A 15,737-nucleotide genomic window follows, 5' to 3' on the forward strand; every position below is an offset into this window, starting at 1 on the left:
GCCTTGGAGAAATACATCATTCCAAATCTGTGGGGCCACACAGCTTGAGATACCCTGGAGGATCAAAAAGCAAAGAAGGTATCAAAAGCTATTGAACTCATGTCAAGACAAGACACAGGAGCCAACTTAAAGGAAATGAGACAATTGGAATATCAAAAGGAATGACGACAATAGGTTCAAAACATGTTTAATGGGTTTTCAAAAAGGTTTGTTTATTATTTATTTTTAAAGATTTTATTTAATTATTCATGAGACAGAGAGAGAGAGAGAGAGAGAGAAGCAGAGACATAGGCAGAGGGAGAAGCAGGCTTGATCTCAGGGACTCCAGGATCATGACCTGAGCCAAAGGCAGATGCTCAGCCACTGAGTCACCCAGGCGCCCCTGGACCATTTTCTTATACTGTACATAAAAATAAACTCAAAATGTTTAATTAAATACCTAAATGTAAGATCTGAAACTATAATACTCCTAAAAGAAAATATAGGTTGTAAACTCTTGGACATCAGCCTTAGCAATATTTCCCTGGATCTGTCTCCCCAGGCAAGGGAAGCAAAAGGTAAAGTAAACTACATCAAATCTCAACTAAACTAAAAAGCTTCTGCATGAAAAAGGAAACCCTCAACAAAATGAGAAGGCAACCTACTGATTGGGAGAAAGTATTTGCAAATGATCTATCTGATAAGGGCCTAACATCCAAAATACGTAAAGAACCTGTATAATCATCATCAAAAAAACATATAATTCAATTTAAAAATGGGCAGAGGATGCGTATTGATGAGGATGTGGTGAAAAAGGAACCCTCATGTACTGTTAGTGGAAATGTAATTTGGGGCAGCCACTGTGGAAAACAGTAGAGCAGCTCATCAAAAAATAAAAAATAGAACTACCATATGACCCAATAGTTCCACCACTGACCTGAAGGAAACAAAAACACTACTTTGAAAAATATATGTACCCCTATGTTTATTGTAAAGTTACTTACAATAGTTAAGATATGGAAGCCACATAAGTAGTCACTGACAGACGAATGACTAAAGAAGATGTGGGGGATAGATAGTACTCAGCCATAAAAAGAATAAAATCTTACATTCACAACAATATAGATGGACCTAGAGAGTATTATGCTAAGTGAAATAATACAGAGAAAAACAAATACCATGTGATTTCACTTATATCTGGAATCTGAAAAAAAAATAAGCAAACAAACAGAGACAGATTCATAAATATAGAGAAAAAATTGGTGGTTGCCAGATGGCAGGGGGTGGAGGGCCTGAGGAAAATAGGTGAAGGCCATTAAGAGGTATTAAATCCCAAGTATAAAATAAATAAGTCACAGGGATAAAGAGTACAGCATAGGGAATATAGTCAGCAATTCTGTAATAACCTTGTATGGTGACAGACAGTAACTGTACTCACTGTGCTGAGCATTTTGTACTGTCTACCATTTTCAAATCAGAATCTTGTACACCTGAAACTTATATAATATTATATGCCAAGTATACTTCAATTGAAAATAAAAAAATCTAAATTTTGAGTTTATAATCAAATAAAAACAAGAGCAAAATAACTTCATCGATCACTTTTTTAAAAAATTTATTTATTCATGAAAGACACAGAGAGAGAGAAAGAGGCAGAGACACAGGCAGAGGGAGAAGCAGGGTCTATGCAAGGAGCCCGACGCGGAACTCGATCCCGGGACCCCAGGATCACACCCTGGGCCGAAGGCGGGCGCTAAACCACTGAGCCACCCAGGGATCCCCTCACTGACCACTTTTGGAGGATATCCAGGAATAAATCCATTATTTGATAAGAGAAAATCCTTGAACTTCTGTCCTAACTTTTCTTTACAAACTGTACATTAAGGTAACGAGATAATTCATGAAGAAAAGTTTTTCTACATAGAGGAATTCAAGTGTATAAATGCAGAATAAATGACTAAATTAGAATAATACTATTTTGGGGCACGTGGGTGGCTCAGTTAGTTAAGCATCTGCCTTGGGCCCAGGTCATGATCCCAGGATCCTGGATGGAGCCCCACATCAGGCTCTCTGCTCGGAGGGAAGTCTGCTTCTCCCTCTCCTTCCCCGTCTGTGTCTCACTCAACCACTCTCTTGCTCTCTCTCTCGAATAAATAAATCTTTAAAAAGAATGACACTATTTTGAAAGCCTTAATGAAATATCGGATAAAGTTAATAATTGTCAATGACTGCTAAAACCATTAGGTAAAAGGCTGATGGGAAACTTGTTTGTGGGTAGACAGGGCTAACTACTCCTGAACCCACTGGTCAATTATGAAAACAGAAATGACCAGCCATTACGTGCCTGGGATATGATGCATAAAAATATGACAGCATCACCTATGAAGTATACTTGCAAACAATTTTTTTAAAAGCACCTAACTCAAATTTCATCAAGCATCTAGACGAGTTTACTAAAAATGTGGGGAGTATAAAGACATGTTCCCAGATACATGGGGATCTAATTAGCAAAACCCAGAATGTAGGAAATTCTATAGTACAAATAATCTTGCTCTTCAACAAATAAATGTAATAAAAAGAAAAGACATCTTTCGATGAAAAGAGATTTAAGACACGTATCAATTAAATACAATGTGTGGCTGACCTCAGTGGGATCCTGATTTTAACAAATCAATGCAAAAAAATGTTATGAGATAATTGGGAAAATTGGAACACTGGATTTTATGATTTTCAGTGGTGGTGTGCTCCAGCCAGTCTGTACCAGCTCATGAGTGACAACTGTGCACATTTCTACCCAACCCTGTATTTTAATTCTGTATACAGTATTGTCATGCCAGAGTCTTTAAATTAGCCATAGTGGGAATATTTACACCACAGGAATTGGCAAACACTTCTAATCAGAGTTTTTCCCTCTAGAGACCCTGTTACTAAATATTTCCCAGGAAATCACTGACTTTTAGGGATTATTACTACTATCACCATCGTCATCAAGAATGATAATGATTTTGTAGTTGTATTTTTTTTAATTTTTTTTATTATTATTTATTTATGATAGTCACAGAGAGAGAGAGAGAGAGAGAGAGAGAGAGGCAGAGACACAGGCAGAGGGAGAAGCAGGCTCCATGCACCGGGAGCCCGATGTGGGATTCGATCCCGGGTCTCCAGGATCGCGCCCTGGGCCAAAGGCAGGCGCCGAACCGCTGCGCCACCCAGGGATCCCTGTAGTTGTATTTTTAAAAGAGTTTTTATCTTTTCAGATACATGTTTAATTATAGTTGAAATTATATGATATCTAGGATCTGTTTTAAATGAATCTTAAAAATAGTAGAGGAAAAGGAATATGGGTATAAATGAAACAGTTTAGCCACATATTAATAAGGTTGAGGTGCATGTTGAGCACATAGGGGTTCACTACTTTTCTCGCTGCCACTTATTCATGTCTTCAAAATTCCATTAGAAAACATTTAAAACCACAGGATGCTCCAACATGGGGTACCCAGTCCCTTACTTGGCACTCCTTTACAAACACTTTTCATTCATCCTATTTGCAATTCCCTAAACATGCATTTCTTTCCATGTCTTTACAAATGGTTTCCACTATGCTTCAAATTCCTTTCCCTCCCCCATTCTACCCTACTATTCATCTCATTAAGCTCCTATTCAATCCTTTGGATCTCAAAATCACCTCAATTGGGATATAATATTGGATCCTGTGACTGTCCAGAATGCTGAACATCTCTCTAAATAATAACACAGCAGCTAGCACATGCTCAGCACTTACTACAGGTCACGTTCAAATATTAGCTGCTTAATCCACACCACAGTCCTATGAAGTAAGTGCAATTATTTGCTTTATTTTCCAGTAGGGAAACTTACAATGAGGTTAAATGACCACCCCAGGGTAAATACTGGAGCAAAGATTCAATCCCAGTCTTGGCTCCAGAGTTTATGCACAACACAATACTATGTTCCCTTGACAATGCTGTGCTGCCTTCATTCCTCTATCATGGGACCTACAACCCCTAATCTCTACTCACCTCTCCTCTGTATTAGACTGGAAGTTCCCCCAAAACAGCATCTTGATAATACAGTTCCCCAAAGATTGTTTACTAAGTATTGTGTGAATAGCTACACAGGTTTTCCTATATGCAAATGGTTTCCAAACTATGTCCCTTTAAGCCCTACAGGTAAGTCAGAAGTGGCATGTGAGCCATCCTAATATGTACCCTGCTAGAGAAAGGATGACTGACCCTTAGGATTCAAGTACAGAGAGTCAGAACCACCACCCCTGATTAACCAGTGCATGCTTTATGTACTGAACACTGCAGGGAGTTTGAAGAGAGTCCCTCTACTAAACCAAAAGTTTAAAGATCATTACCCTAGATCTTCATTCTAACCATCTTCAGAAGGGAGGGATCTCTTCTTGGTTATGCTATTGAAAGGAAATTTTCCCAGTATCCTGCAACATTTACACTGTTTCTTTACATTTAAATTTTCTGAATATTCCTGAATTGGTTCTGGGTGTCTTATTCTGAATTGTAAAACCTATGGAATGGAGAAGATATTTGCAAGCATCTTATCAGATAAATGGCTAGTATCTAAGATCTATAAAGAACTTATCAAACTCAACACCCAAAAACACAAATAACCAGTCAAGAAATGGGCAGAAGACATGAACAGACATTTCTCCAAAGAATACATAACATAGCCAACAGACACATGAAAAAATGTTCAACATCACTCATCGTCAAGGAAATATAAATCAAAACCACAATGAGATACCTCTTCACATCTGTCATAATGGCTAAAATTAACAAGTCAGATAACAACAGATGTTGGCAAGGAAGTGGAGAAGGGAACCCTCTTACATTGTTGGTGGGAATGCAAACTGGTGCAGCCACCCTAGAAAACAATGTAGCTATTTTCTCCTCAAAAAGTTAAAAATAGAGCTACCCTACCACCCAGCAATTGGAGTACTAGGTATTTGTCCAAAGGATACAAACATAGTGATTTGAAGGAGCACCTGCACCCCAGTGTCTGCAATAGCCAAACTATGGAAGGGGCTCAGATGTCCATCAACAAATGATTTTTAAAAAGTGGTAAAAAAAAAATAAAAAAATAAAAAGTAAAGAAGAGGTGGTGTGTATGTATGTATGTATGTATGTGTGTGTGTGTATATATACATATATACACATATTTGAAATGGAATATTACCAAGCCATCAAAAAGAATGAAATCTTGCCATTTGCAACGACATGGATGGAACTAGAGGGTATTATGCTAAGTAAAATAAGTCATTTAGAGAAAGACAAATACTATATGATTTCACTCATATGTGGAATATAAGAAACAAAACAGATGAGCATAAGGGAAGGGAAGAAAAAATAAAATAAGATGAATTCAGAGAGGGAGACAAACCATAAGAGACACTGAACTCTAAGAAACAAACAGGGTCTCTGGAGGGGAGGTGGGTACGAGGTTGGGGTAACTGGCTGATGGGCATTAAGGAGGGCACGTGACGTAATAAGCATGGGGTGTTATATGCAACTGATGAATCACTAAGTTCTACCTCTGAAACTAATTTTAAACCCCAAAACAAAACAAAAACAACCCTAAAAGCAATCACTAGTTAGCACTGAATATAGTAAATGTTGCTTCTAAAATAGAGAAATTAAAAACAATTTAAAAAAATAAAATAAATAAAGTAAAATAGAGAAATTAAAGGAAAGAAAATACAGTTCATTCACGAAAAGAAGGAAGCATTGTGCAAACCTCGATTAAAATAATGGAACAATGTTTAAGTCAGATATAATTCTAGATCATTAACAGGGTAATTTCTCTTTTGAAAGATAAATTTCATTTTGTACCTAAAACCAAATTCCAACTATGTGCTTCTCTTAAAAGTTACACCTAAAATAAATGATACTAAAACAAACAAAAATTAGGAGAAGAAATTAAACCTACTAAGAATTGCTTTTACTTCCCCAATAATTTACTCCCTATTCTTTGAGCTAATATTTTCCCTCCTCCCTTGTCTGTCCAAAGGCTATCCCATGCTTTTACACCCGGAAAATGCTTACCTCCTCCAAGTAGGGCATGATGTCCCACAGGGAAATGTAGTATGGTGTTATCACTGACTTATATATAGCCTTAGGTATAGAATCTGGTTGGGGGTGCTTGGGAATCCCTGCAATTAAAAAACAGAAGATTGGACTATTCTGAGATCCTCTTCCACCCCCATTCAAGGCCACCACATACTCTGCTACCCCCAAACCACCATGAATAAGGAATCCAGTCAGTCACAGTAATGCTTTCCCAACTCCGGGAAGAATCGTAAGGTAGGCAGTAACTGAGTGGGATCCTTTCATATTTATAGGCTCTGAGGCAGGATGTCCTGCTGTCTGGGAAGAGGACGTGGCACATCAATACCACAGCTGGACCAAGAGTGCTCAACCCGGCCCGCTCGTTAGACTCTCCTAAAGTCCGACGGGAAAATATGAACGCTCAGGTTCTGTCCTTCTTCCCCATCTCAAACAAGACATACTTATCTAACAGTGCCGGAAAAAAAGTAATAATAACAGTGCCGGGATGGGCCCTACAAGTTCCAGAGAGGATTCCCATGCACAGCCAAGTAAGCAACATGGCCCTAGATGCTGAGTAACTAGAGGCTGAGTCCTGTATTCTGTGCATATGTGAACCCCCATGGCCTAATGGTAAAATAAACTGGAATAAACTGGATATCTCCCCAAAAGTCCATCCTTATCCATTCCATCAATCCCCTCTTCACAGGATAAGAGACCAGTTGAGAGGCTGAGTTATTATTCAGAGACGTTGCTGTAGGTACCCAAAGAAAAGCTAAAAAAGTCTTGATACGAGAAGTACTCAGGAGTATATTCTCCGTTTTCTGTCAGCAGTGCCCCGTAGTCTGAAAAATATAAAGAAATCTGTCATTTTCCCTAAGAAAGTTCCAACTGCAGCAAAGGAAGACATGAGAGCTCAGTACAAAGCAAAAAGATCCTTAAAACAGCTTTGCAAGGAAAATTTTTGGCATTAGATAAGAAAATACCGTGTCCCAATTAGTCCAAACCAGGAGACACCTGCCATACCTCCCAGGGCTTTCACCTGAAGGCCAATAACCCCAGTCCCTGGATATTGAGTAAGTCCGGCTGAGAGCTCAAGACTACTCCAATCCAGTGGTTTCTCTTTTTTTATTTAATTTCTAATTAAACTTCCTTCCCTTCCCTTCTTCCCTTCCCTTCCCTTCCTTCCCACCTTCCTTCCTTCTCTCCCTTCTTCCCTCCTTCCCTTACTCCTTTCCTCCCTCCCTCCAGTCCCGGAGATTGCTCCCAGAGACCCACCCGAGGAGGCTCCAATCTCAAACGGTGGGGTGGCCTAGGTTGGAGATAGCTGCGGGGCACAAGTACTTGCCATAGCTCGTGATCATAGGGAGGTAATTATCCAAAGATGCGGATCCACCCATGAAGCCGAAGTTGGTGCCACCATGGAACATATAGAAGTTGAGGGAGAAACTAGCATTGAACATTTCACGTACCTCTTTCTTTAACACTGCACGTAGGTAGGAGGAAAAGGATAAATGGGAGAGAAAATTAAAATTTGGGAACATTATTAGCCCTTTGTGGGCTGTTCAAACTGCACGTATCACACATTTGTTTATGCATCTTAGTCTTAGGTAAATATATGTCTAAGTACCTCAGCGTCCCTGAAGTACTTAGTAGCTTCTCACAGTGAGTAACTAAAATCATGGTGTTGGGAATATTTACCTTCAAAACACATTTTAATGGTATTTGTCAACTCTCCTGGAAGGACATGGAAGCTAATCTGGGACCAGGGAACACTCGACTTCCACCCAACGCACTTTCATTGAATTGCCCTGTCAGAACAACGCACTCTAATCACTTTAACACAATCAGAGTGGAAACACTGCTCAAATTTCCATTGCGATTACAATGACCCAATGACCCCGGGGCGGGGGGGCTTCAGCCTTGTGCCCTGAATCTCAAGTGCAGACCAGTGCCATCTGTGTCTCTATTCTCCTGAGAAAGGATCTAGGAAGTACTCACTATGTGAATCTGCAAAATGGGGGGCAGTGCCCCATCCGTCCAAAGATCTTGCCGTGTACACCATCATCAGTATGGGGCTCCGACCCTGAGAAAAATGAAGTGTCCATTTAGTCAAGTTTGCTACAGTTTAAAAGCCTTGAATTGCTTAGTAGGGACCTGCGAGGCCCAGTCCTCACAAACTCCCTTTACGACTCAGAGCATCCCCCCACGGCTCACATACCCAGAGTTCTACTCTCTTTTCTCAGGTCATTTACCTGGTCCTCTTGGGGTTTCAATGGACTTCTCCCTCAGGCTTTGGTAAAATCAACTACCAAAGTCACATATCCCTTTCTGGAACAAAGGATCTCTTCATTCCCTTCAGGGACCAGATTAGAGGCCTAGTAAAAATTGCCTGGCCCAGGAGAAGCACTAAAAATGATCAATAAACAAATACTAAAAATGTTAAATCCCATTAAATAAGAATTCTCAATTCCCATAATTGTGTTTTGTTTTTTATTAAAGTATAAATTTTTTTAAATTTTTATTTATTTATTTATGATAGTCACAGAGAGAGAGAAAGAGGCAGAGTCACAAGCAGAGGGAGAAGCAGGCTCCATGCACCGGGAGCCCGATGTGGGGTTCGATCCCGGGTCTCCAGAATCGCGCCCTGGGCCAAAGGCAGGCGCCAAACCGCTGCGCCACCCAGGGATCCCCTTATTAAAGTATAATTAAATGTTCTATTAGTTTCAGGTGTACAATATAATGATCAAAAATTCCATAGATTTCTCACTGCTCATCCTGTGTGCTTAATTCCCTTCACCTATTTCACCCAACCCCCGTCACCTCCCCCTTGGCAACTACAGGTTTAACACACTGGTCTTTAAGAGTCCGTTCTTGATCTCTTTTTTTGTTTGTTCATTTATTTTGTTTCTTAAACTCCACCTGAGAGACATCATATGGTATTTGTCCTTCTCTGACTTATTTCACTTAGCATTATACCCCCTAGATCTACCCATAGTGTTGCAAATGGCAAGATTTCATTATGTACACACACACACACACACACACACTATGGAATACTACATATACAAATAAAACAATCACATTTATGGACATATACATCATCGAAATACATAAACTTATAAAAATCACATTTTCTTTATGTATTTATCCATTATCACACACTTAGGCTGTCTCCATACCTTGGCTATTGTAAATAATGCGGCTATGAACATAGAAGTACAGATCTCTCTTCAGGATAATTATTTCATTCCCTTTGCATACATACCCAGAAGCAAGACTTCTAAATCATACGGCAGTTCTATTTTTAATTTATGAACCTCTACAGTGTTTTCCATAATGGTTTTTACCAGTTTACGTCTCCACCAACAGTATACAAGGGTTTTCTTTTCTCCACATCCTTGCCAGCATTTGTTATCTCCTGACTGTTGATACAGTTTGTCTTAGTGTATTTTGTCTGATATAAGTATAGCTACCCATCCGATTTGTTTTGGCTTCTATCTTCATGGAATATCTTTTTCCATCCTTTGATTTCAGTCTGTGTGTCCTCAAGGCTGACGTGAGTTTCTTGTTGCCAATAGATGGTTGGTTCTTTTTTTTTTTTTTAAACCTATTTAGCGGGGATCCCTGGGTGGCTCAGCGGTTTAGCGCCTGCCTTCGACCCAGGGCCTGATCCTGGAGCCCCGGGATCGAGTCCCACGTCGGGCTCCCTGCATGGAGCCTGCTTCTCCCTCTGCCTGTCTCTGCCTCTCTCACCCTCTGTGTATCTCATGAATAAATAAAATCTTAAAAAAAAAAAAACCTATTTAGCCATTCTGTGTCTTTTGATTAGAGGATTTAGTCCATTTTACATTTAGTGTAATATTGGTAGGTATTATGTTAATGCTTTTCTGGTTGTTTGTAATTCCTTCCTTGTTGTTCCTCTCTTAATGTCTTCCTTTGTGGTTTGATGATTTTTCTGTACTGGTATGTTTTGATTCCTTTCTTTAACTTTTGTATATCTACCACAGGATTTTGTTTTCTGGTTACCATGAGGCTTACATAAAACATCCCATATTGATAGCAACCTATTCTACTAGCAACAGGTTGGTTAATTTCAAACACATACTCTACATTTTTAACCCTCTCCCTACATTTTATATTTCTGATGTCACAATTTATAATTTTACCTTGTGTATCATTAAAAAATTATTGTAGTGACAATTATTTTTAATACCTTTGTCTTTTAAACTTCATACTAGAGTTAAAACTGATTTACCTACTAGGACATTAGAGTGTTCTAAATTTAACCATACATTTACCTTCACCAGTGAGTTTTATACTTTCATAAGTCTTCCTGTTACAAATTAGCTTTTCCTGTTACTAATTAGCTTACCGTTTCTTTCAGATTATCTTCTTTCAACATTTTTTGTGAAGCTAGTCTGTTGTGATGAAATTTTTTAGCTTTCCAATTTATTTATTTATTTATTTATTTATTTATTATTTATTTAGCACAAGCAGAAGGAATGGCAGGCAGAGGGAGAAGGAGAAACAGGCTCCCTGCTGAGCAAGAAGCCACCACAGGGCTCAAACCCAAGACACTGGGATCATGACCTGAGGTGAAGGCAGATGCCTAACTGCACCACTTAGATGCCCTGAACTCCTTTAGCTTTGTCTGTCTGGCAAAGTCCACTTCCCCTTCTATTCTGAAGGACACTTTTGCTGGGTAGGGTATTCTGGACTGGCAGTTTTTATCTTTTAGCGCTTTGAATATACCATCCCACTTCCTTCTAGTCTATAAGATTTCTGCTAAAAATCTGATAGCCATAAGGAGGGGGCAGATGTAAGATGGTAGGGTAGTAGGGGCATCCTGAACTTGCCTCCTCCTTCAAAAACAGCCAGATCAATGTTCAACTATTTGGAACACCTAAAAAGAAGATGTGACAATTAAGGAAACACTCTGCACAGTTGGAGGGAGAGAATGTGGCAGATGTGAAGTTTGGATTGGGAAGAGGACAGCTGTGTGACCACAAAGGGAAGAGGACTCTTTGCACAGAGCAAAGTCAGGAAGAGGGAGAAAATGGGAAAGAGCCCAGAGAAAATGAGAAAATTGTCAGGACCGCACAATAAGCCAATAAGCCACAAAGAAGAGATGCCCAGGGTTGCACAGGGAGATCACTCTCCTTCCCAGAGGCCATTTGGAAGAACGTATTTTCCCTCTCCAAAGACAAAAGGCAAGAGGGGAGCCACTGAGTGGTGCTCAATAGTAGGGTCAGAGGTGTGTGCAGAGGGCAGAAAATCCCTCAACAACGTTTTGCTGTGAGTCACGTAGGCTTAAATCCTGTGTTGCACACCCAGGGGCTGCTTTTCTGTGGCAGAATTAACCAGAAAGCAGAGACAGGAGCAGACTGCAGGTAACCTGGCCACCACTTTCCCTGTCTGCCACCACAGATTCAAGCCTCTGTGACCACTTTTCTGGAACAGAAGGGAGTAGGGGACTAAGTTGAGTGCAGATGCCCAATAACCTGGTTCCAGCTTTTTGCTGAGCATTACAATAAACTGTAGCCTCTGCATACACTGTGCGACAGCTTTCTGCGGTCAGGATGGTGCTGGGAATGCCCGGAGCCTCTCCTCTGGGGCATAGGAGTGGGCCCACACCTCACCTGGACTTTAAAACTTGGAGTTTTGAATTCCAGCCACCAGCCAGAGATAAAATGCAGGAGACCTGTGGTGCTGGCTGTGCCAATGGCCCAGGCACAGAGAGGGTAAGGACAGGGAACTGATGAAAGCCTGGGGCACAGGACATTGTCTGCTTTTCTAAAAGGTCCTCCTGAACAGTGGTGGCCTGGAGTTCTGCTCCCCAGGGACAAGAGGGTAGGGTGACCCCATACTCTTGCTCCTCCACCACTCCCCCCTCCTCTACCCCACTAGCATAGTCAGAGAGCACCCCCAGTGGGGGCTGGAGTCTCCTACACTAAACCCTGCTCCCCTGCACTTGGCAGGAGCATCTTCACAAGGGCCAGCCAGCTTGTGGGCCAGCCCAGCAGGCCTCTCCCTAAGAACAGCACAAGCCACCACATCTACCAAGTCTATTGATTAAAGAAAGCTCCAAAACATCAGCTTCCAGGGGAAATAGGACCAGGCTTACTTCCTTTTTCTTTCTTTCTTTCTTTTTTTTTGTCCTGTTTTCTTAATTTTTAAAAAATTGAAAAAAATTTTTTTACATTTCTTAATTTTTTTATTCTTTACCCTTTATTTTATAAATATATATATATATTTCTTTTTACTATTATATTTCTGTATCAATGTTTATAATCTATTGTTCATTTGTTGGTCCATTTGTTTCCTTCTCTTATTTTTCAGGTCAGGCTCCTGTTCTCTCTCTCTTCCTTTCCCTTCTCTTTCTTTCTTTTTTCTTTTTAATAATCAGGCTTATCGGGGATCCCTGGGTTGCGCAGTGGTTAGCGCCTGCCTTTGGCCCAGGGCGCGATCCTGGAGTCCCGGGATTGAGTCCCACGTCGGGCTCCCAGTGCATGGAGCCTGCTTCTCCCTCCTCCTGTGTCTCTGCCTCTCTCTCTCACTCTTTCTCTCTATCATAAATAAATAAACAAATAAATAAATAAATAAATAAATCTTAAAAAAAAAAAGAATCAGGCTTATTTATAGCTTATTGTTTATCTCTTTGTTTGTATTTTTGTTCCATTTCCTTTTCTCTTGTCTTGGACCAGTCTTTTTTGTTTGATTTTTGTTTGTCTTTGTGTTTTTTCTTATTTTCTTTCTCTCTTTTGCAGGCTTATCTCGACAAACAAAAGGACACCTACCTAAAGGTCCAAACACTCCTCACTACAACCACTACAAGCAAGGAAGAGTTCTGTGGTGGAAGGACCAGTGGAAACAGTAGCCAAAAGACAAGAGCAGAGTGTACACAGCATGTACCAGAAACACCTCCTGAAGTTTTTGTTGTTGTTGTTCTTATCACTGTTTTTACTGGTTTTTTTTTCTTTTCTTTTTTTTTCATTCCTCTTTTCCCTTCTGGAAACAATAATTAGACCAAGAAATTTGCCCCAAAAGAAAGAACAGTAGGTAATACTTGGCATCAGGGATTTAATCAATATGGATATAAGTAAAATGTCTGAACTATAGTTTTTGTTTTAAGATTTTATTATTTATTCATGAGAGACACAGGGAGAGAGGCAGAGACACAGGCAGAGGGAGAAGCAGGCTCCCTGCGGGGAGCCCAATGTGGGACTCGATCCCAGGACCCTGAGATCACAAGCTGAGCCAAAAACAGATGCTCAACCACTAAGACACTAGAGAATCTTTTACTATAGAAATAAAAGAACTAAAATCTAATCAGACCCAGCAATTGCACTCCTGGGGATAAAAAATAATAATAATAATATAAATAAATAAATAAATAAATAAATAAATAAATAAATAAATAAAATCTAATCAGGCCAAAATTTAAAATGCCATTACTGAGATGCAGTCACAAATCGAGGGGTTAACAGCGAGGATAAATGATGCAGAAGAAAGAGTCACTGATAATTAAAGACAAAATGATGGAAAATAAGGAAGCTGAAAAGAAAAAAGACAACTCCTGTATCGTGAAAGGAGACTTTCAGAACTCAGCAATTCCATAAAAGCAAAATAATATCCAGATAATTGGGCCCCAGAAGATGAAGAGGTCAAGAGAGGGACAAAAGGTTTATTTGAACAAATTATCGCAAACCTTTTTCCAAGGAAGATCTACAAATAGCCAACAGACACATGGCTTGACATCTCTCATCATTAGGGAAATATAAATCAAAAGCACAATGAGATCCCACCTGACACCTATCAGAATGGCTAAAATTAACTACTCGGAAAACAACAGATGTTGGAGAGGATGTGGAGAAAGGGGAACCCTCCTGCACTGTTGGTGGGAATGTGAACTGGTGCAGCCACGCTGGGAAACTGTGTGGAGGGTCCTCAAATTTTAAAAATAGAGCTGCCCTACGACCCAGCAATTGCACTGCTGGGGATTTATCCAAAGGAAACAAACATACTGATTTGCAGGGGCACCTGCACCCCGATGTTCATAGCAGCAATCTCCAGAATAGCCAAACTATGGCAAGAGCCCAGATGTCCATAAATCATCCCCTATGCTTTCAGCACACTTTCATTCTTTTTTCTCTTTCTCTTTCTCTTAAGATTGGATGAATTCTACTGCCCTGTCTTCGAGTTTGCAGATCCATTTTTTTCATTTCATCGAGTCTCTATTGAGCCTCTCTATTGACTCTTTCAGTTCAGTATTGTATTCTTCAGCTCTGTGATTTGTTTGGAACTTTGCTGAAAGTTCTCACTTTGCACATGCATTGCCCTCTTGACCTCAGTAAGTATCGCTCCTCAGTAAGTATCGCTGTGATGATTATTTCGAACTCTATAAGGCAAACACTTATTGACATTTCATTAAGATCTGTTTCTGGAGTTTCTTCTTCTGTTTGGAGCTTATTCTTCTGTTTCTTTCATTTTCTTTGACTCTGTCACTTTCTGTGCTTAGATAAAATAGCATTCTCTCCCCCTCTTGACAGAATGATCTCACGTAGGAGATCAGCCCAACCTAAGTTCCTGGCTGCCTCTCAAACTTGTGTGGTTGTCCAAGCAATCTTTTTGTATTTTAATGGCTCGCAGTAGTTGAGTGTGTGCCAAGAACTGACCGTGTTCCAAAGGAGAAGATGAGAATCAGCAAGCTCCTTCCAGGGACACACAGGGCGATGGGCACATTGTAGCTTGTTCCTCTGTTCTGGGCCCAGGTATACACAGCCACAGTATGGGCAGGAGGTGCTTCTGTGCTTGTTAAGGACTTTTTGTTTGGTCTGTTGCTGCAGTACCCATGAGCACAGGCCCCAGTGGCTACTAGAATCAGGTGATCCAGCAGCCTGTTCCTCAGGTCACTGCTGCAAAAGCCAGGTCCCAGATGTGTTCACAAGCTCCTTCCACGGAGATTCTGGGGACTTGATTTTATGACTGGAGTGAACTGAAAAGAAGGTGCGAGAAGTGTCTGCCAGCTTTCCAGGACTGGGAAGACTGCAGCCGGCCTTTAGTGGCCCGTGAAATTAGAAGGCTGGCCTTCAGGCAGCAACTTTTAAAGTAGGCAGATGTAACTCTTCAGGGACTGACTGGAAGACGGATGATATTTCCTTTCCCTCTGTGCTAAGCCCTGACGGGTGGGGGTGGGGGTCAATCATGATTAGTGCTCACGAGACCACAACTGCTTCTTTTCTTATAGTCTTGTGGGTCTCATGGCACAGCTTTCAGAGCTAGGTGTTTGGAAGCCCACACCTCCAATGGAAGTCTTGAAAGTTGGGGTGCTCGATGTGTGGTCCCAGTCTTTCACTCCTCAGGGAGTAGCTAGGGGTTAGGGATTCCCTCTCGACTGTGGCACTGTATGGGGGTGAGGTTTACGGTGAGAATGTGTCTAGCCTTTCTCACCTATTTTGATGTGGGTATTTTCTCATTCTCACAGTACGTATAGTCACTCAGCTAGTTTCTGGACCTGTTTCAGAGAGAATTGCTTACGGGTGGCTGGACGTTTGGGAGTTCAGGAGTCTCCTGTGTCCCTCCAAACACCTTCACTCCAAACTACACTCTCAGTTCCTTCCATTTATTTTTAGAGGAATCCTGATTTATATTTCCTGGAAGCATTCCACTTCAGTA

The 15,737-nt window shown here is 40.6% G+C and overlaps 1 protein-coding gene across 1 annotated transcript in view; it reads right to left on the reverse strand.

Moving 5' to 3' along the window:
• The window catches only part of LOC112920381 (beta-galactosidase-1-like protein 2), a 57,127-nt gene that overhangs the window by 7,285 nt on the left and 34,105 nt on the right, over nt 1-15,737 (reverse strand). The window contains exons 11-14 of the mRNA XM_072729290.1: nt 8,061-8,145; nt 7,408-7,545; nt 6,824-6,904; nt 6,060-6,166 (exon numbers count right to left, since the gene is read on the reverse strand). Of these exons, the coding sequence (XP_072585391.1) occupies nt 6,060-6,166; nt 6,824-6,904; nt 7,408-7,545; nt 8,061-8,145 (411 nt within the window). The remainder of the gene's footprint in view (nt 1-6,059; nt 6,167-6,823; nt 6,905-7,407; nt 7,546-8,060; nt 8,146-15,737) is intronic.

This window comes from Vulpes vulpes, chromosome 12 (genome assembly GCF_048418805.1).
Source record: "Vulpes vulpes isolate BD-2025 chromosome 12, VulVul3, whole genome shotgun sequence".
NCBI classification, from domain to species: domain Eukaryota; kingdom Metazoa; phylum Chordata; class Mammalia; order Carnivora; family Canidae; genus Vulpes; species Vulpes vulpes.